This window comes from Pteropus alecto, unplaced genomic scaffold (genome assembly GCF_000325575.1).
Source record: "Pteropus alecto unplaced genomic scaffold, ASM32557v1 scaffold40, whole genome shotgun sequence".
In the NCBI taxonomy this organism is placed as follows: Eukaryota; Metazoa; Chordata; class Mammalia; order Chiroptera; family Pteropodidae; genus Pteropus; species Pteropus alecto.
The window spans coordinates 2160048-2175030 of record NW_006431919.1 but is presented as its reverse complement, the minus strand read 5'-3'; the positions used below and the strand labels follow the sequence as shown (position 1 = coordinate 2175030).

The 14983-nt window shown below is 51.8% G+C and overlaps 1 protein-coding gene across 3 annotated transcripts in view; it reads right to left on the bottom strand.

The window, feature by feature from the left end:
* Positions 1–14983, bottom strand: part of NDST1 (N-deacetylase and N-sulfotransferase 1) — a 53194-nt gene that overhangs the window by 12600 nt on the left and 25611 nt on the right. For 2 of the 3 annotated variants that reach the window (XM_025043012.1, XM_025043011.1), the window contains exons 2-7: positions 12818–13716; positions 6363–6857; positions 3242–3329; positions 2057–2215; positions 1211–1396; positions 296–399 (exon numbers count right to left, since the gene is read on the bottom strand). In XM_025043012.1, coding sequence (XP_024898780.1) covers positions 296–399; positions 1211–1396; positions 2057–2215; positions 3242–3329; positions 6363–6857; positions 12818–13330 — 1545 coding nt within the window. In that variant the 5' untranslated portion in view covers positions 13331–13716. The remainder of the gene's footprint in view (positions 1–295; positions 400–1210; positions 1397–2056; positions 2216–3241; positions 3330–6362; positions 6858–12817; positions 13717–14983) is intronic. The other variant, XM_006906405.3, reaches the window with a different exon arrangement.

The window sequence follows — 14983 nt, the reverse complement described above, 5'->3', positions numbered from 1 at the left end:
GTGGGTGGGTGGATGGGTGGATGGATGGATGGATGGATGGATGGATGGATGGATGGATGGATACATACATGCATGGATGGATGCATGAACCTGGCCTTCCAACAGCTGCCCCATCTGGGTTGACAACTCATCCTTCCAGTGGCTAAAGCCAAAAAACTCTGGCATCGTCTCCGACTCATCTCTCCCTCTCCCGCACCCTATATCCAACTTATCAGCAGATCCTGCTGGCTCTAACATCTAAATAATTCCAGCATCTGGTCACGTCCCAACATTGCACCCTGGTCCAAGTCACTACCATCTCTTGTCTGGAATACTGCAGTTGGTTCCTAATTGGTCTCTTGCTTCTCACTTTGTCTCCAACAGTCTCTGCTCCATACCGCAGCCAGAAAGATGAAAATCCTTTTAAAATATGAGTCAGATGCTAATAGCAGTCCATTCAAAACCTTCCCATTTCAGACTAAAAGCTAAAGTGCATCCAACGACCTTACGTGGCCATCACCCCTCTGATCCCATCTCTTACCATTTCCCCCTAACTTGCTCCCCTTCGGCCATACTGACCTCCTACTTGGTCCTCAGTCACACCCCACACAGGCCTGCCTCGGGGCCTGTGCACCTGTTGCTTTCTCCGTCTTGAATGCTCTTCCTCCTGCAGCAGCATGGCTCACTCCCAGGAAAGCCCTCCCTAACCACCTTATGTAAACGAGCTTCTCCTCTCCCCCAGCATTCCCTATTCTCCCTGCTCTGCTCGATTTTCTCCATAGCACTTATTGCCATCTGACCGTTATATACTTTACATATTTATAAACACACTGTCTGTCTCTTGCCACGGAACAGTCAGGTTTACAAGGTCAGGGACTTTTGTTGGGTTTGTGCACTTCTGTATCCCCAGTACCTAGAAAAGGGACAGGCACAAAGTAGAAGCTCATGAAAAAGTTTTAAATGAGCAAACAAATGAACGAGACGGAGGCCTGTCCCAAAGCCTCACTAGAGAATTTAAAGAATGTTCATCCCCTGACCCCCTAACACAAAAGCTACGGTTAGGAGCTCATGAAAGGAACAGACTGGCAGCCCACTTTCCCTGGGACAGAGAGCCTCAGATGCCAGACGGGGTGGCAGAAACTTGCCTGAAAGCCCTAACCAGCTCACCGAAGCCATGCTTCCCAGGGCAGCACGTGCACAGGCAGCTCCAGGCTGTCGGGGGCCCACTCACCATGATGCCGTTGTGGATGAAGCCGCGGCGGTAGCGGGCCGGCTTCAGGTGGGGGTACTCCTCCGTGCTGGTCACGCGGATGTTCCACACCTGCTTCCAGGCCTCGTACAGCTGCACGTGCACAGGGTACACGCCCGAGTGGTGGGGCGCCACCGCGTACCCCATGTCTGTGGGAATGCCGTGCTCCTGGGGAAAGGAGGGCCGGAGCAAGGTGAGCATGGGGTTCCTTCCCTGCTGGGCCTGACTGCCCCTTTGTAGAACGGGAGAGAGAAATCAGCGGCTAGAATGGCAGGGCGGTGGGTCCAGGCCTTCGTGGAACAGATGGGGAAGCTGAGGCCCGGAGGAAGGGGCATGTGCCCAGTGTCCGAGTGAGGGACTAGCTAAGCTGGGACTCTAACTCTCGGCCCAGTGTCATGCCCTCCAGCACCCAGGAGTGAGGAACAAGACAGGGCTTTTCCTACTTTTTTGGGCCTCGAATTGGCTGGCGGTCCCAGGCTGAGCCAGTGCCGGGCCTCATTCCCTCCAGGCTCAGACCTCCTCCAGCTTTCCCGAGCCTCCCATTCGAGCCTGAAGAGAAAAGCTTGGGCTCAGGAAGCAAACAGGCCCGGGTGTAAGTCCTGGCTGGGCTCTCATGAGCTGACGTGGCCTCCCTGAGCTTCAGTGTCTTATCTAAAAGAGAGGCTATTGACACCTGCCTCTCGGGGTCTCTGCAAGGATTCTATGTAAGTGGCTACAAAGATGTTAATGAAAAGCTGTCAGACTGAACTGTGAAAGCACCAGAGGCCCACAGTCGGACTCCCAGCCCAGCCCCGAGCCCGCCCGGCTCTGCCCCATAGGCGATCTTACTCACGACAGCGAACTTCTTGTTCAGGGCCATCTGCTCAGCCAGTACAGACTGGTTGTGGAAAAGGTGGGGCTGCATGTGGCTCCACATGTGGGGGAACCACCAGAACTCTTTTACGTATGACAGCAGCAGGTCGTCCCCAGCATCCTCAGCATCAGTACCTGTAGCCCGAGCACAGGCAGCTCAGCCCAGCCCACCCACCATGAGGTCCTCCAGCCTGGGCTAGTGCATGGGGATGGGAGCACACAGCCATGGCCCCCCAAGAGCTGCTTGGAACAGATGCCTGAGCTATAGCACAGGACAGACAGAGCCCCAGTCCAGGCCCTGATCCTATTCCTATTTTTGAATGAGTCATTCATCTTTTACTTATCGATTTACAGAAGCTCTTTGTACCCATGCAGGATGTTTAAGTCTCTGTCTCATGTGTATTTCTACAACTACTTCTGATAAACTAAGGGTTGAGAATATCAGAAATGCAGGGCGGCAACCCAGGATCGCTCGGATGGCTTTGGGGCTATATTGTCTACTGTTCCCCCAGAACTGCAGACTAATAGGATTCTGCCTGGAATTTAAAAGAGGCTATCCTCATTGTGGCCCAAGCAGAAGGCAGCTAGAGGAAATGCTCATTGCAGGGGCGTTCCCTCTGGCCCGGTCCCGGGTCCCTGAGGGCAGCACGCGAGGAAAGTGAGAGAGCCCCAAAGAGGAGGGACGGCATGAAGCAGGCAGCCCACAGCCCTCAACCTCGACCCTTAGGACTTGAAAATAAGCTCGTAATGGTGGTCGCCTCTGGGGTTGGTATAATTAAACGACATTGTCACTTTCAATGTTACGTATTTCTGTAACTTCTTAAAATTCGATTACACTTTTAAGCAAAAATAGTACAAATAATTTTAAGAGGTGAAGATGAGGGGGTAATAAGAAAGTGAAGATGCCTCCTTAGGACAACACAGCCTGCAGGCCAGAGAGGCACACGTGGGAGCTGTCATCATGCCTTTGCTGTTCTAAAATGGCCTTCACCTGGGGCTGTCTGCTCTGTGGGCTGCTGGCTCAGGGGAGCCACAGGGGTCAAATGTGGCCCTAAATGTGGCCCGTCAGCCCACCTGCTGCCCCCAGGGCACAGTGCTCTGGGGGTCTGAATGTGGGGGCCCCTGGAGGTTGCTAGAGGGGGCAAAGCCAGGTCCACTTACCTGTGTGGAAGAATTTCCCTGAGTAGCCCAGGTTGAAGGTGAAGTTTGGGATGTGTGTGCGTAGTTCATTCTGCGTATCAAACAGGGCCTAGGACGGGCGGAGGAGGAAGCAAGGGGTGAGGGAAAGCCAGCACTCCTGCCCCTCGACCCCGAGGCCCAGGAGTGTCCTGCTACCGCAGGACCAGCCACAAAGTTTGCAGGGCCCAGTGAAAAATGTGGGCTCAAAAACTAAGAATGTCAAGAAGGCAAAAGCGGAGTATTAAATCTCATGTGGTCTGTTTGGAGCGTGGGGCCCTGTGTGACCACACAGGCCCCACACCCATGAAGCCAGGACTGTGCAGCCACCTCCACTGGGCCTCTGGCAAGAGAAGTCCCAGACTCTAGCCTGGCTTTGCTATGTGTCCCCGAGAAGGCTTCGTAACTTCTCTAGGCCTCAGTTTCCCCAAATGTAAAATAGAGATAATAACATCTCTCGGGGCTCTTGAGAGAATTAAATAAGATATGACATGTTGAACTGCCTGACACGTGGTAAGTGATGAAAAATGGTGGCATCATATGTCTGTGGTCACTGCCACTGCGGAACTCACGTTTTGCCTGTCCAATGTGGAGGACTTCTCCTCATAGGTGAATGTGAGGCCGATGTCAAAGGACCATAGGTCAACGGACCAAACCAAATATGTACTGGGCACCCAGCAATGCGATGTTCTCATGCGTGGCACACCCAGTGCTTTGCAAGTCAATGAAGGGATGTTGACACTCGTGAAACAAACGTACCGTTGTACTCTGGGGTCAAGACTCAAAAAGATCCCTGCATGATGCATAAGGCTGCTAAGAAACCTTTGCACACTCAAAGTCCTGGCCCTCCTGAGGCCACCATCAGCATCTTACCAAGGCCACACACTGACATGCTCCAGCTTTGTGGCCTTGGGCGAGTTACTTTAGCTCTCTGAGCCTCAGTTCCCTGCTCTGTAAAATGGGACCTACGACAATGCCCATCTCACAGGGCTGCTGTAAGGATCAGCTGAGGCAACGCGCAGGAAGGACTGAGCACAGAGCCTGGCCCCCACCAAGCCCTGAACAAGCAGCTGCTGTTGGTGTTATTTAAATTGCATTGTACAGCCAGTACTGTACCAGCTAATGAGGCAACATTCATGTCTCTGAAAGAAAGGCTCAGTTGTAGCCTGTGCTTGGGATTAAAGAAAAAAAAAAAAAAAGCTCTGCCCTTTTTGACTCACAAGGACATTTAAGGCAAATGGGACCCTCGCCGGTGAAGCGTTCTGCAGTCTGCACTGAGCTGAGCACATGGCAGAGGGCATCTCTATTAGTATTCTTCTACAGAAATGGCTCGAAACTGCTAGCATTCCTCTCACTCTAAACATGGGGAAATTAAGAACCAGGAAGGGAAACCCCAGGATTCGTGGGGCACAGCGAGCCAGGCAGCCTGGTTTCTTCATGGGGTCGACACTCTGAACAGGCACCAAAGACCTAGGTTAGAGCAGCAGAGAGCAAGGCTGGGCCACCAGATGTCAGTCCTAAGTGAAGGCTCAGGAGGAAGCACTAAGTGTAAAGCAGATCAAAGAAACACTCACTGCCCTGTCCTAGGGGGCTGGAACCAGGAGGGCTCAGAGCCTGGCTATCTGTATACAAGCCCCTCATCCCGGCTATCCAGGCACCTCTGTGAAACCTTGGGATGTCAGGAAATAGCCTGAAAACCTCCCATCTACCCCATCTTGTCATTTTACAGCCAAGGCTCAGACATAGGAATGGACTTGCCCAAGTCACCCAATTAGGGTCAAATTGGGACTTGAACCCAAATCTTGGCTCCACAGATCGTGCCTGCTTCCCGACACCATCCAATCTGCCCTTCTCCTTGGGAGGTGTGAGGAAGAGTAGAGAACTCACTCTTGACAAAGGCAGGAGCGTGAGCCCCTAAGCCCCAGCCTTCCTTCCAGGCCCCAGGACTTTGGGAGGATAGAGAGACAGCCTGACAATCTGAGTCACTCAGGGAGAACAGCATTCCTCTGGGAAGGCTTTTTCAATCCCCCTCTACATCAAAAAGAAGTCTCGGTTTGGTGCTAATGTTTCTGCCACTTGCTAATCCAGCAGGAGAGAGGATAGGCGGTCAGAGGCAGTAGGATCTCTGCAGAATTTAATCCTCTGTTTTGTTTTCATTGGAGCTATTGTTCAGTTGCCCACTATTTACAGATACCCATTTCCCCATTTACACTAATGAGGTCGTTTCCTTTGCAAATAACTGAGTAAAATTGTGAGTAGATGAAAACTGTATTTTAAAGATTGCTTAATGGTCTTAATTTGCAGGCTTCTCTTCAGCAGTGAGACGTGTGTAAATATCGTGGTTTGCGAAATGCTTTTACAGAGACTTTAGTCTGGTAAACACATTTTGAAACTGCGTTCCATTATCTATATAGACCTTAGTTAAAATACAACTTGCGTATGGTTCAGGCTCTAGCTCTTGTTTTAAGTTTTGTAGGAGCTCTGGTACTGACATAAACATTTTTGAGATTTAAAAATCACTTCTGGGCCTTTTGAGCCACGCTTCTGCTCAGGCCCGCTTCCACTTCTGGAAGTGTACTTTCTTTTCTAATAAAACTTTCCTTTTCTACCGTTAAAAAAAAAAAAAAATACGGCCACGCCACCCTGAACAAGCCCGATGTCTGATCTCGGAAGCTAAGCAGGGTCAGGCCTAGTTAGTACTTGGATGGGAGACCACCTAGGAAGACCAGGTGCTGTAGGCGCAAAATAAAATAAAATAATAAAATGAATGAATGAATGAATGAATGAATGATAAAAATCCCGTCTGGATTAAAAGGCCAATAGACAACCTTGCACAGCTCCCATCTCTGTGTTTTGGTGACTGGGTCTCTTCCTCCACAGACACATTCTTGGGCTCCTCACTCCAGATGCAAAATTCCTCTATATTTAATACTTCAATATGGTTTTAAATAACACTTGCTTTTAATAAGGCAATTAATGAAACCAACTGGCCGAGAGAGGGAAACTAAAGGCACAGGGGAGATGCAGACAGCAAAGCCCTGATGAGACACAGAAAGGTTTGAAGGCGGTGCCACGCCCCCCATCCGGCCTGGCGCCCGGGCCCTACCTTCACGTCCTCCACCTTCATGCGCGTGCCCTCCTTGCCCACGAAGATGTCATCAATGTCCACCAGGATGTAGCGGTCCAAAGGCAGCGCGAGGCGCTTGCCGGTGAGGAAAGCCACGGCGTCCACAAACACGAGCTTGTGCAGCCAGAAATTCAGGTTGTTGCCAAACAGCACGCGCTGGATGCCGTCGTGGAGGCCCAGGTCCTGGACCACTGTGGCGTGCAGCGCGGCGTGCAGGCCGGCGTCCGCGCCCAGGTGCGGGATGGACTCGGACGAGCGCGTCTTGGCCAGCAGCACTGGCTCGTAGGTGGAGTGGTTGGACTGGAACACAGTCCAGTCCTCGCCGGGCAGCACGCCCTTCTCTACCTCGCTGGGCCGCGTCACATAGAGCAGCGGGGACCTAGGGTTGATGCTGCAGTCCTTCAGGCCCAGGTTCGAGTGCAGGAACAGGGGGAAACCTTTGAGCTGTGCACTCAGCAGGCTGTTCTCGTTGGCCTGCAGCCGGGGTGAGGCGGGGAGGGGAGAACGGAGCTGTCAGATCCAGAACCCCGAGGGACCGTGGAATATCAGGTGTACACTGATAACAGCAATGTCAACAGGATTCATTAACCTTCGTGGAGGGCTTGTCACATACCTGGCCCTGTGCTAACCTGGCCACGTAAACCCATCTTCGCCTGTCACAATATACTAGCTAACACGTATGACGTACTTACTTACCAAAGCCAGGCGCCAGGTTCAAGCACTTTATACGCAGCGGTGCTGCTAATCCTCACAGTGGCTCTGCGATGGAGGCATTACTATCATTCCCATTTTACAGGCGAGGAGAATAAGGCCCAGATGGGTAACTTGCCCAAAATCACACAGAGAGAAGTTTAGCAGTTGAGAGCGTGGACTCTACCACCAGACTGTCTGGCCTTAGGCAAGTTATATAACCTTTCTGTGCCTTGCTCAGTTCCCTCTGCTATAAAACGTGGCTGAGAACTTGATAAATACCTCAAGGGGTGTTGGAGGATGAGTGCTAATGCCAGCAAAGTGCTTGGAACAGGGCCAGCATCACCAGTTGATCATTTGGTCCTCATGTCAGCTGCTAATGCCAGCAAAGTGCTTGGAACAGGGCCAGCAGCATCGCCAGTTGATCATTTGGTCCTCATGTCAGCCTCAGGAGGCAGGTTCCTTTGTTATCCCACGTCACAGGTAAGGAAGCTGAGGCTTTCCAGGGAGTGTGGCCCCCAGTCGCACAGTAGTTAGGGGAAGCCACACTGTGCGGCCAAGCGGTCTGGCCCTGGAGCCCACACACCTGACCACCAGGCTCTCCTGCCTGTGGTTTCCAAACTGCTTTTACCCCACAACCCTTTCTTCAGGAGAAATGTGAGGTGATGCCCGCGTAGACGAGATCAAAGAGGAGATATCTACTGGGAATGCAGGAACAAAGGCACCCAACCCCCATATACCTCCAACGCCCCCAAGGTCACCCCCTCTCAGGAATCCAGCTCCCTGTAACTCCTTTCTCCTCCGGGAGTCTGCTCCGCCCAGCTCCCTAGGGATCTGCAGACAGTGCCCCCAGCCCCTGCTTCTCCTCTTTCCTAGGCTCGCAGCCCCCGCTCCTTCACACCATCCCTCACCCTCCTAGCCACCTGCCTCTGGATACAGTATAATTTGTCCTTGTCCCTGTGCCAATTCCATTCTGTCTTCCTGGCCTGGCAAACTCCTGCTCATCCTTCAAAACCCATTACATGTTAAAGCCTCAGATGTAGCACTTTTTATTTTGGCTGCTACATTTCTGTTCAAGGTCTCTCTCCCACCAGTCTGTACCCCCTTGAGTGCGGGGGCTGGAGTCCAGCACGGGCTTGACACCCAATGGGAGTAAACACACTTTTGATGAATAATTGGATTTTTTTAAAAGAATGAAAGAGAAACAGACAGCTCTCCAATACCTGGCACAAGACAGCTGTTCAACACAGGTTTCATTTGTTCATTTTACAAGTATTCACCGTGCCAGGCACTGTGTTTAGTGTCACAGATACAGTGAGAAAAACAGACAGGGACCCTGCCCTCATGAACCTTAAAGTTAAGTAAGGAAGAGAGACAGCAATCAGAACCACAGACATAAACTGAGACTTCAATGTTTTGGTACATGCTGCACAGAGGCAGTCCATAGTTCTAGAACAACAGATAACTGGGCATAGTCAGCTGGCTCAGGTAAGGCTTCCTGGAGAAAGAAAGAGACTTAGAGAGTAAGTAAGCATCAACTAGGGGAGAGGTAGAGGCCAAGTTCAAAGGATGGCAAGCGCAAAGACCCTGAGGTAGAAGAGAGCTCAGCGCAGCCAAGGAATAATAGCAAGGGGCCAGCAGAGTGAGTGGTCAAGAAGAGGAGGTGATGAGGCAGAAAGGTCAGCTGGGGCCAGACCTGCAGGACACTGGAGGCTTGGAAGTGGCATGGACAGCCATCAAAGACTCCATCAAAGGGTTCTGAACGGAGGGATGAAGGGTTCCAATTAACATTTTAAAAAGACTCATTGGCCTGGTATGTGAAGAATGAGTGGGGTGGGGCAAAGCAACAATGGACAAAGGGCACCAAATGAGGCTAGAAAGAGAGGCAGGGTGGTACATAGGGCCGCCCTGTAGAGCTGGCCAGGTGAGCACTGCACAAGGGCACTCCGTTGTGCCCCAAGGTGGAGATGCATCTTCCCAGAGGGTGCCTTTTACTATTCCTTCACGCAGAAGTGCTTTTTTCTGATTCTTACAAAGGCTCTGCAGGGCCTCGTAAACTGTGGTAAGGAGCCTGCACGCCAGGAGTACCTGCCAACTCACCACTCCTGAGCCAGCCCCAGTACAGAGCCCAATCCTGAGAGGCCACCTCCCCCAGCCCAAGGGGCCGCACAACCCCTAAGCCAGCCAACACTGGCCAAGGATGAGAACTGCAAAGACAGAGGAAGCCAGAGACATTTCAGGCTCTGTCCATCACCTGCTGTGGCCTGGGAGATCACACTGGACCAAAGGCACTGGGGGATCCCATTTCAAAGCCCCGACCCTAAGCTGACTGCCGGGCACTGGCAACCCAGCCATTTGCTCAGCTGGGAGACACTGAAGAAGGGAGAAAGCCAAGTTGCTGACCGTCCATTCCAGTTGGCAATAAAAAGAACCAGCCGGGGAAGGGAATGGAGGGTAAGCCTCAGCATCGCAGAGGCTGACCCCCACTGCAGGCCTCACACTAGGGGAGGGGAAATCCTCCTGTTTGCTAACACCGAGGATCTACCCAGGAGACACCCAATCTTCCGGTGGGGTCATCCGTGCAGAGGAAGGAAGCCCAGATGTGGGAAGTGAAAGGCCTAGTACAGATTTAGACAGTGACTAGCTGATGACCTTGGGAACCCCACATCTCCTCTCTTGGCCTTAGGTCGGCTTGCTCTGACATGCTCACCTGCGGTTGGGTTAGAAACCATGAGTGTGGTTGTCAGATCTTGACTCTGACTTACTAGCTGTGTCACCCTAGACAGCCATTTAAATTTTCGAGCCTTATTTCCTTTCCTGTAAAGAAAGTACTTCCTTCACAGGGTAGTTGTGAGAATTATATGTGGTAAGACTACAAAGCAATAAGCTCAGTGTCTGGCACATAGTGTGCAAAAAAAAAAGAGGTCAGATAGTTCTTGTCAGTTCTCTGCCAGGAGGTGTTCAGCCCCAAGGCATCTGGAGTTGCAAAGATGAGGCATGACAGTGCCAGAAACCGGAGCTACCAATGAAGAACTGCTCCCACCCTCAAGGACCTCACGTGGGCGCATGGTGGTCAGAGCTACAAGACTAAGTGCTATCACCAACTATTTGCCAGACACAGAGATGGCGTAGCATGACAGCTGCCATTTATTAGGTGGCTCTAAGTACCAGGCAGTGTGCTAGTGCTTCCTACCCACTGCCTTATTTTATCTTCAACATGGCCCAGTGAGGCAGGAGCTGTGACTGGCCCCAATCTACAGATGAGTTGAGTACCCTGTCCAAGGTCACTCTGCTTCTCAGTGACAGACAGATTTGAACCTGGATCTGGGCTTTTCAGCCCCTTCTCTCACACTGACCTGGGAATCCAGCATCAATAGGAACTGGAAAATGAGTCTCCAGATCCTTGGGGTCCACAGCCTTCTGTGTTTGGCAAACCCAAAGCATAGTGTGCAAGCTGGCCTTGCCTGAAGAGCCGAAAGAAGTATCTTGACCACAAGAGGGCGTCCGTAAGAGCAGAAGGTCACTGGCTACTGCTCAAAACCAAGGAGGGGGTCTCGTCTTATGCAATAGGTTAGGAAGAGCACTAAGGCCTGGAATTGCCACTTGACCCCACAGTGAGACTGAGCAGGTCCCTGCCCCTCCCTGGACCTCATGGTCATCTTCTATAGAGCAAGTAATTGAGGCTAGATGGGATCCAAGCTCTGTTGTACCAGTTGAGTCTGAAGACCTCAGTCCACTGCCTGGTTTCCAGAGACTAGGAGCTCTGTATGCTGAATGTGGCCTCTGATGCAAATTCTACTAAATAAATGGTATCTGAGGCTCCTGGACTCATCAAACAATGGTTAAGACTAAGGGCTCTAGAGCCAGACTGCCTGAGTTCTAATCCTAGATCGGTACTTATTGAAGTTCTGAGTGTGGGCACATTTCTTCACCCCCTCTTTGCCTCTATTTCCTTCTCTCTTAAATTAGGATGCTATCTACCTGCCTTGGAGGATGGTTTATGAGTGTTAAATGAGTTAATTCACATAAAGCATATAGGACAGGGCACGGCGTGGGGTGAGCACTCAATAAATGTCAACCATTCTGACATTTTTCAGGCCTGGGGCTCTGACTTGAACTTAATGAAGTTCATGGCAGGAAAGGCAACAGAGTCCAGGAGAAAAGAAAAAACAGATAATGAAGACAGTCTGACTTCATGCCACTATAAAGCCATAAACCAGGCCAGCGTTTCACAGAGGTGCTTTGTAAGGGAAAGGGGTTTATGATCAAGCCAGCTGGGGAACAAATCTCACCAGGTTGCTCTACTGCAGGACTTCTAAGGGCCTTCATTTCCTTGGCTCAGAAACCCTTTTTTAGTGGCAGAGCATCCCGCTTCATTAGCACATGAAAGAACACGCTGTGGCAAACCCACCCCTAGACCGGGCTCCTCCCAGCACTGAGCACAGCGCCGCTACGCACGGTTGCCCGTGCAGGCCAAGGGACGAGTGGCCAGCCAGCAGTGGACATGGGCCACTTCTGACCCACTTTATGCTCCTCTCTCTGCCAAGGCCAAGCAAGAACCTGCCTCAGGACCCGTGCACGCGCTGTCCCCTCTGCCCGGAAGGTCCTTTACACGGAGAGCCACACGACTCCTCCCCTCACTTCCCGCCAGTCTCTTTATCAAGGATGACTCCCCTGGCCATTCGATCAAAAAGAGCCTCAACCGCCATACTCATCATCCTGACGCCCTCTCCCCGCTTTTTCTTTTTGAAGTTATCACCATCTGCCACCTGATATGTTTATTTGTTCATTGTCTGTCACCCACTCCACCCCCCCCATGAAACTGAAGTGACAGCAGGGACTTTGCACATTTGGATCACCACTGTGTCCTCGGGGCCTAGTAAAGGACCTGGAGCACAGTAAGCACTCAGTAAATATTTTCTGAATGAAGGAACGAATGCCCCCAAGCACCCAACGAGAGTCCCGACCAGCGCTTGCTTTCATCTGAGGTCAGCGTTCTCTGGCCAGAGCCTCTGGATTCCCCGTCCAGCTGTCCCCAACTCCCACCCCCCTTCCAAGGACAGCTTCCCCCATGACACTCTCAGCAAGGACTCTGATCCCAGAAGTCATTCCGGGTGCCCCACAGAGCCCAGAGCAGCTCACCTGCCCACTGGGATTTCTTTCTCCTCTTCCTTCCCATGCAAAATGACTGACTCCAGAGGTGCATACATTCCGCACCCCACCACAGCCAAGAGGAAAAAGCACAGGATCCAGAGCCCAAACTATCTAAGTCTGGGTTCAAATCCTGGCTCTCTCTCTTATAGGCTTCACAGCCTCATATACATAACTTAACCCTCCTGAACCTTGGTTTGCCCATCTACAAAATGGGGACACACTCCATCCCTTGGGAGGACTGCCCTGACAGGTTTCAAGGGACCTAGCAGAGCATATCCCCTCCTACTTCGCACCCACCTGTGGAGCCTCCTTCAGAAAGTGCCTTCTGTGTGCTAGGTCCCCTGCATGGCAAGCAATCCCCCTGCCAAGTGCTCCTAATAAAAGCTAATCCTTTAGGTACCAGGCACAGTGCTCCAAGTGCTTTACATACACTCACCCATTTAACCTTCACAACAACCCTGGGAGGAAGGCGCTACCATTACTTCTATTTTACAGATGAGAAAAGTCAGGCACTCAGCTAACAAGTGTGGAGATGGGGTTCAAACTTAGCTGGAGCTCTCAACTGCTCAGGGACCCTCCTCCCTGCATACCTTGAAGAAGCCAATGATGCCCACGCCATAGGCCACACAGTACTTGTCCAGCAGCTCCCGGTTCCAGGCGTCCAGGTTGACATACTTGAGGATGTTCTCGTAGATGATGAGGGCGAAGCGGCCACGGCCCTTGTCGGTGAGCGTGGGCATGTCCCCCTTGCCGGGTGCGATCTCTGTGCGGTACTTAAAGCGGCTCGACTCCAGGATGGCCACCACCTCCTGGCCCAGCTGCGAGTAGAGGCTCTCCACAAACACCAGCACCAGCGGGTCCGTGCGGGCAGGGGCGGCCACCTGCACGGGCTTGAGCGGCAGCAGGCGGCTGGGGGCCATGGGTGGCGGGTCCCCACAGTCAGGTTCGGGGGCATCTGCCGAGGGCTCCAGGCCTCGCTTCCAGCCATACAGGTAGTAGGCGGAGACAAAAACGCTGAAGAGGCAGAAGACAAACAGCAGGAAAAGGACAGCCTGCGGGGACACGTGCCGACACAGCCTGCGGAGGCGCGCCAGGGTGGACATCCTGGTCCCTGAGACCTCGGCCACCAGAGGCCTGGCCTGCCCTGGCCACTCCAAGGCCCCAAACAGGAGGAGACACCGGAGTTGTCAACTGACCAACAAATTCACAGACACCTAGCGAGTGCGGCCCTCAGTGGGCAGCAGGAGAGGAGGATCCGGGCTGCCGGCCCTTCCTCCCAGCCGGGGCGCAGTCCGCAGGCTGGTTGCGCTCCTTCCTTCCTCTGCGCCCCTTTATGTCACCATGGCAAACCCCCACGTGGTCCTGTGTACAGCAGAAGTGCCCCAGGGCATCAGGGCCTCCTGGGGGGTCCGGGCAGCAGGCTGGAGGACACTGGGTAGGCCCCGGGGTGCCACATGCCTCTTGCTTGGTGGGGCCCCCAGGGCCAAGGCTGTGGAGAGAAGAGTCAGAAGGTGAAGAGTCAGAGTGTGGGCTTTGGGGGTCCTTCGACTGTGGATGCTCAGGACCTGACCTAGGCAGGCCTAAATTCAAGCACTGCTGCTCAATCTGGTTGCATGATTTGGGGCAAGCTCCTTAATCTCTCTTTTTGAGCCTCAGTTTTCCCATTTGTGAAATGAGGCTGACAATAGTGCCTACCTTACAAGAGAGGCTGGAGATTAAGTCCAATCATGTATATAAATCACTTAGAGCAGCACCTAGCATCTAGTGTCTAAAATGGCGGTTGTTATTTATTATAATTATCAGAGTCCAAGACTAGTCTAAGAAAACTCCAGAAGCAGGAAGAAGTAAGACAATGAACACTTACAAGGCCTGGGAGCTGGAGGTGGGATTCTAAATAGTGAACCCCAGTGCTGTTTATAATAGCAAAGGACGTTATTTACAGTACCAAATGCCCAACAATAGGGGACCGTCTTCACCAATTATAACGTAAGCATGGGATGGCATCCCAGACAATTATTTACATTATGTCAAAGAAGAACACTTACTGACACAAAAATATAATTACCATATAGATTGTGAAAGTGGAAAACATGTATAAAACTGTATGCATATTTTTGGTAAAAAAAAAAAAAATTTATGCCTAGGCCAGAAACTGGTACTACATCCAAAAAACCCCCCAAAATGTTAATGATTATCTCTGAATGATTTTTATTTTCTTCTTTTCGTTTCCTAAATTTTCTACAATAATCATTTATTATTTTTGTGAACGTCAGAAATTAATGCTTTTAAAAGATGTACTCAGACACAACAGACAGGGGTGTGAAATGAGAGCCTGTCTTGGACACCGGGTCTGATCCCACTTCTGCCATGACATGCTGTGTGACCCCGAGCATACCCCACCCTCTCTGGGCTTCCTGCCTGTTAAAGAGGGCATGGGGCCAGATGATCCCTGAGGGCTCTTCCATCTCTGATTGTCTACAATTCAGTACCTACTATGTGCCAGCACCATGGGGAACCCAAGGCCACCAAGAAAACAGGTACCTACAATGCAGGGTGACAAGCATGACGGTGGAGAACGGAGGGTGTTTGAGAGACCTGAGGGCAACTTAACAGCACTGGACGGGGAGAACCCAGGAAAGCTTCCTGGAGGAAGTGGTACCTGAACTCACCAGAAAAAGTAAGGAGTTGACCAGGGATAGGAGGAGGGAGGGGCACAAATGGCAGCCTGGAGATGGGGGAGTGTGCAGGAGCTGTCC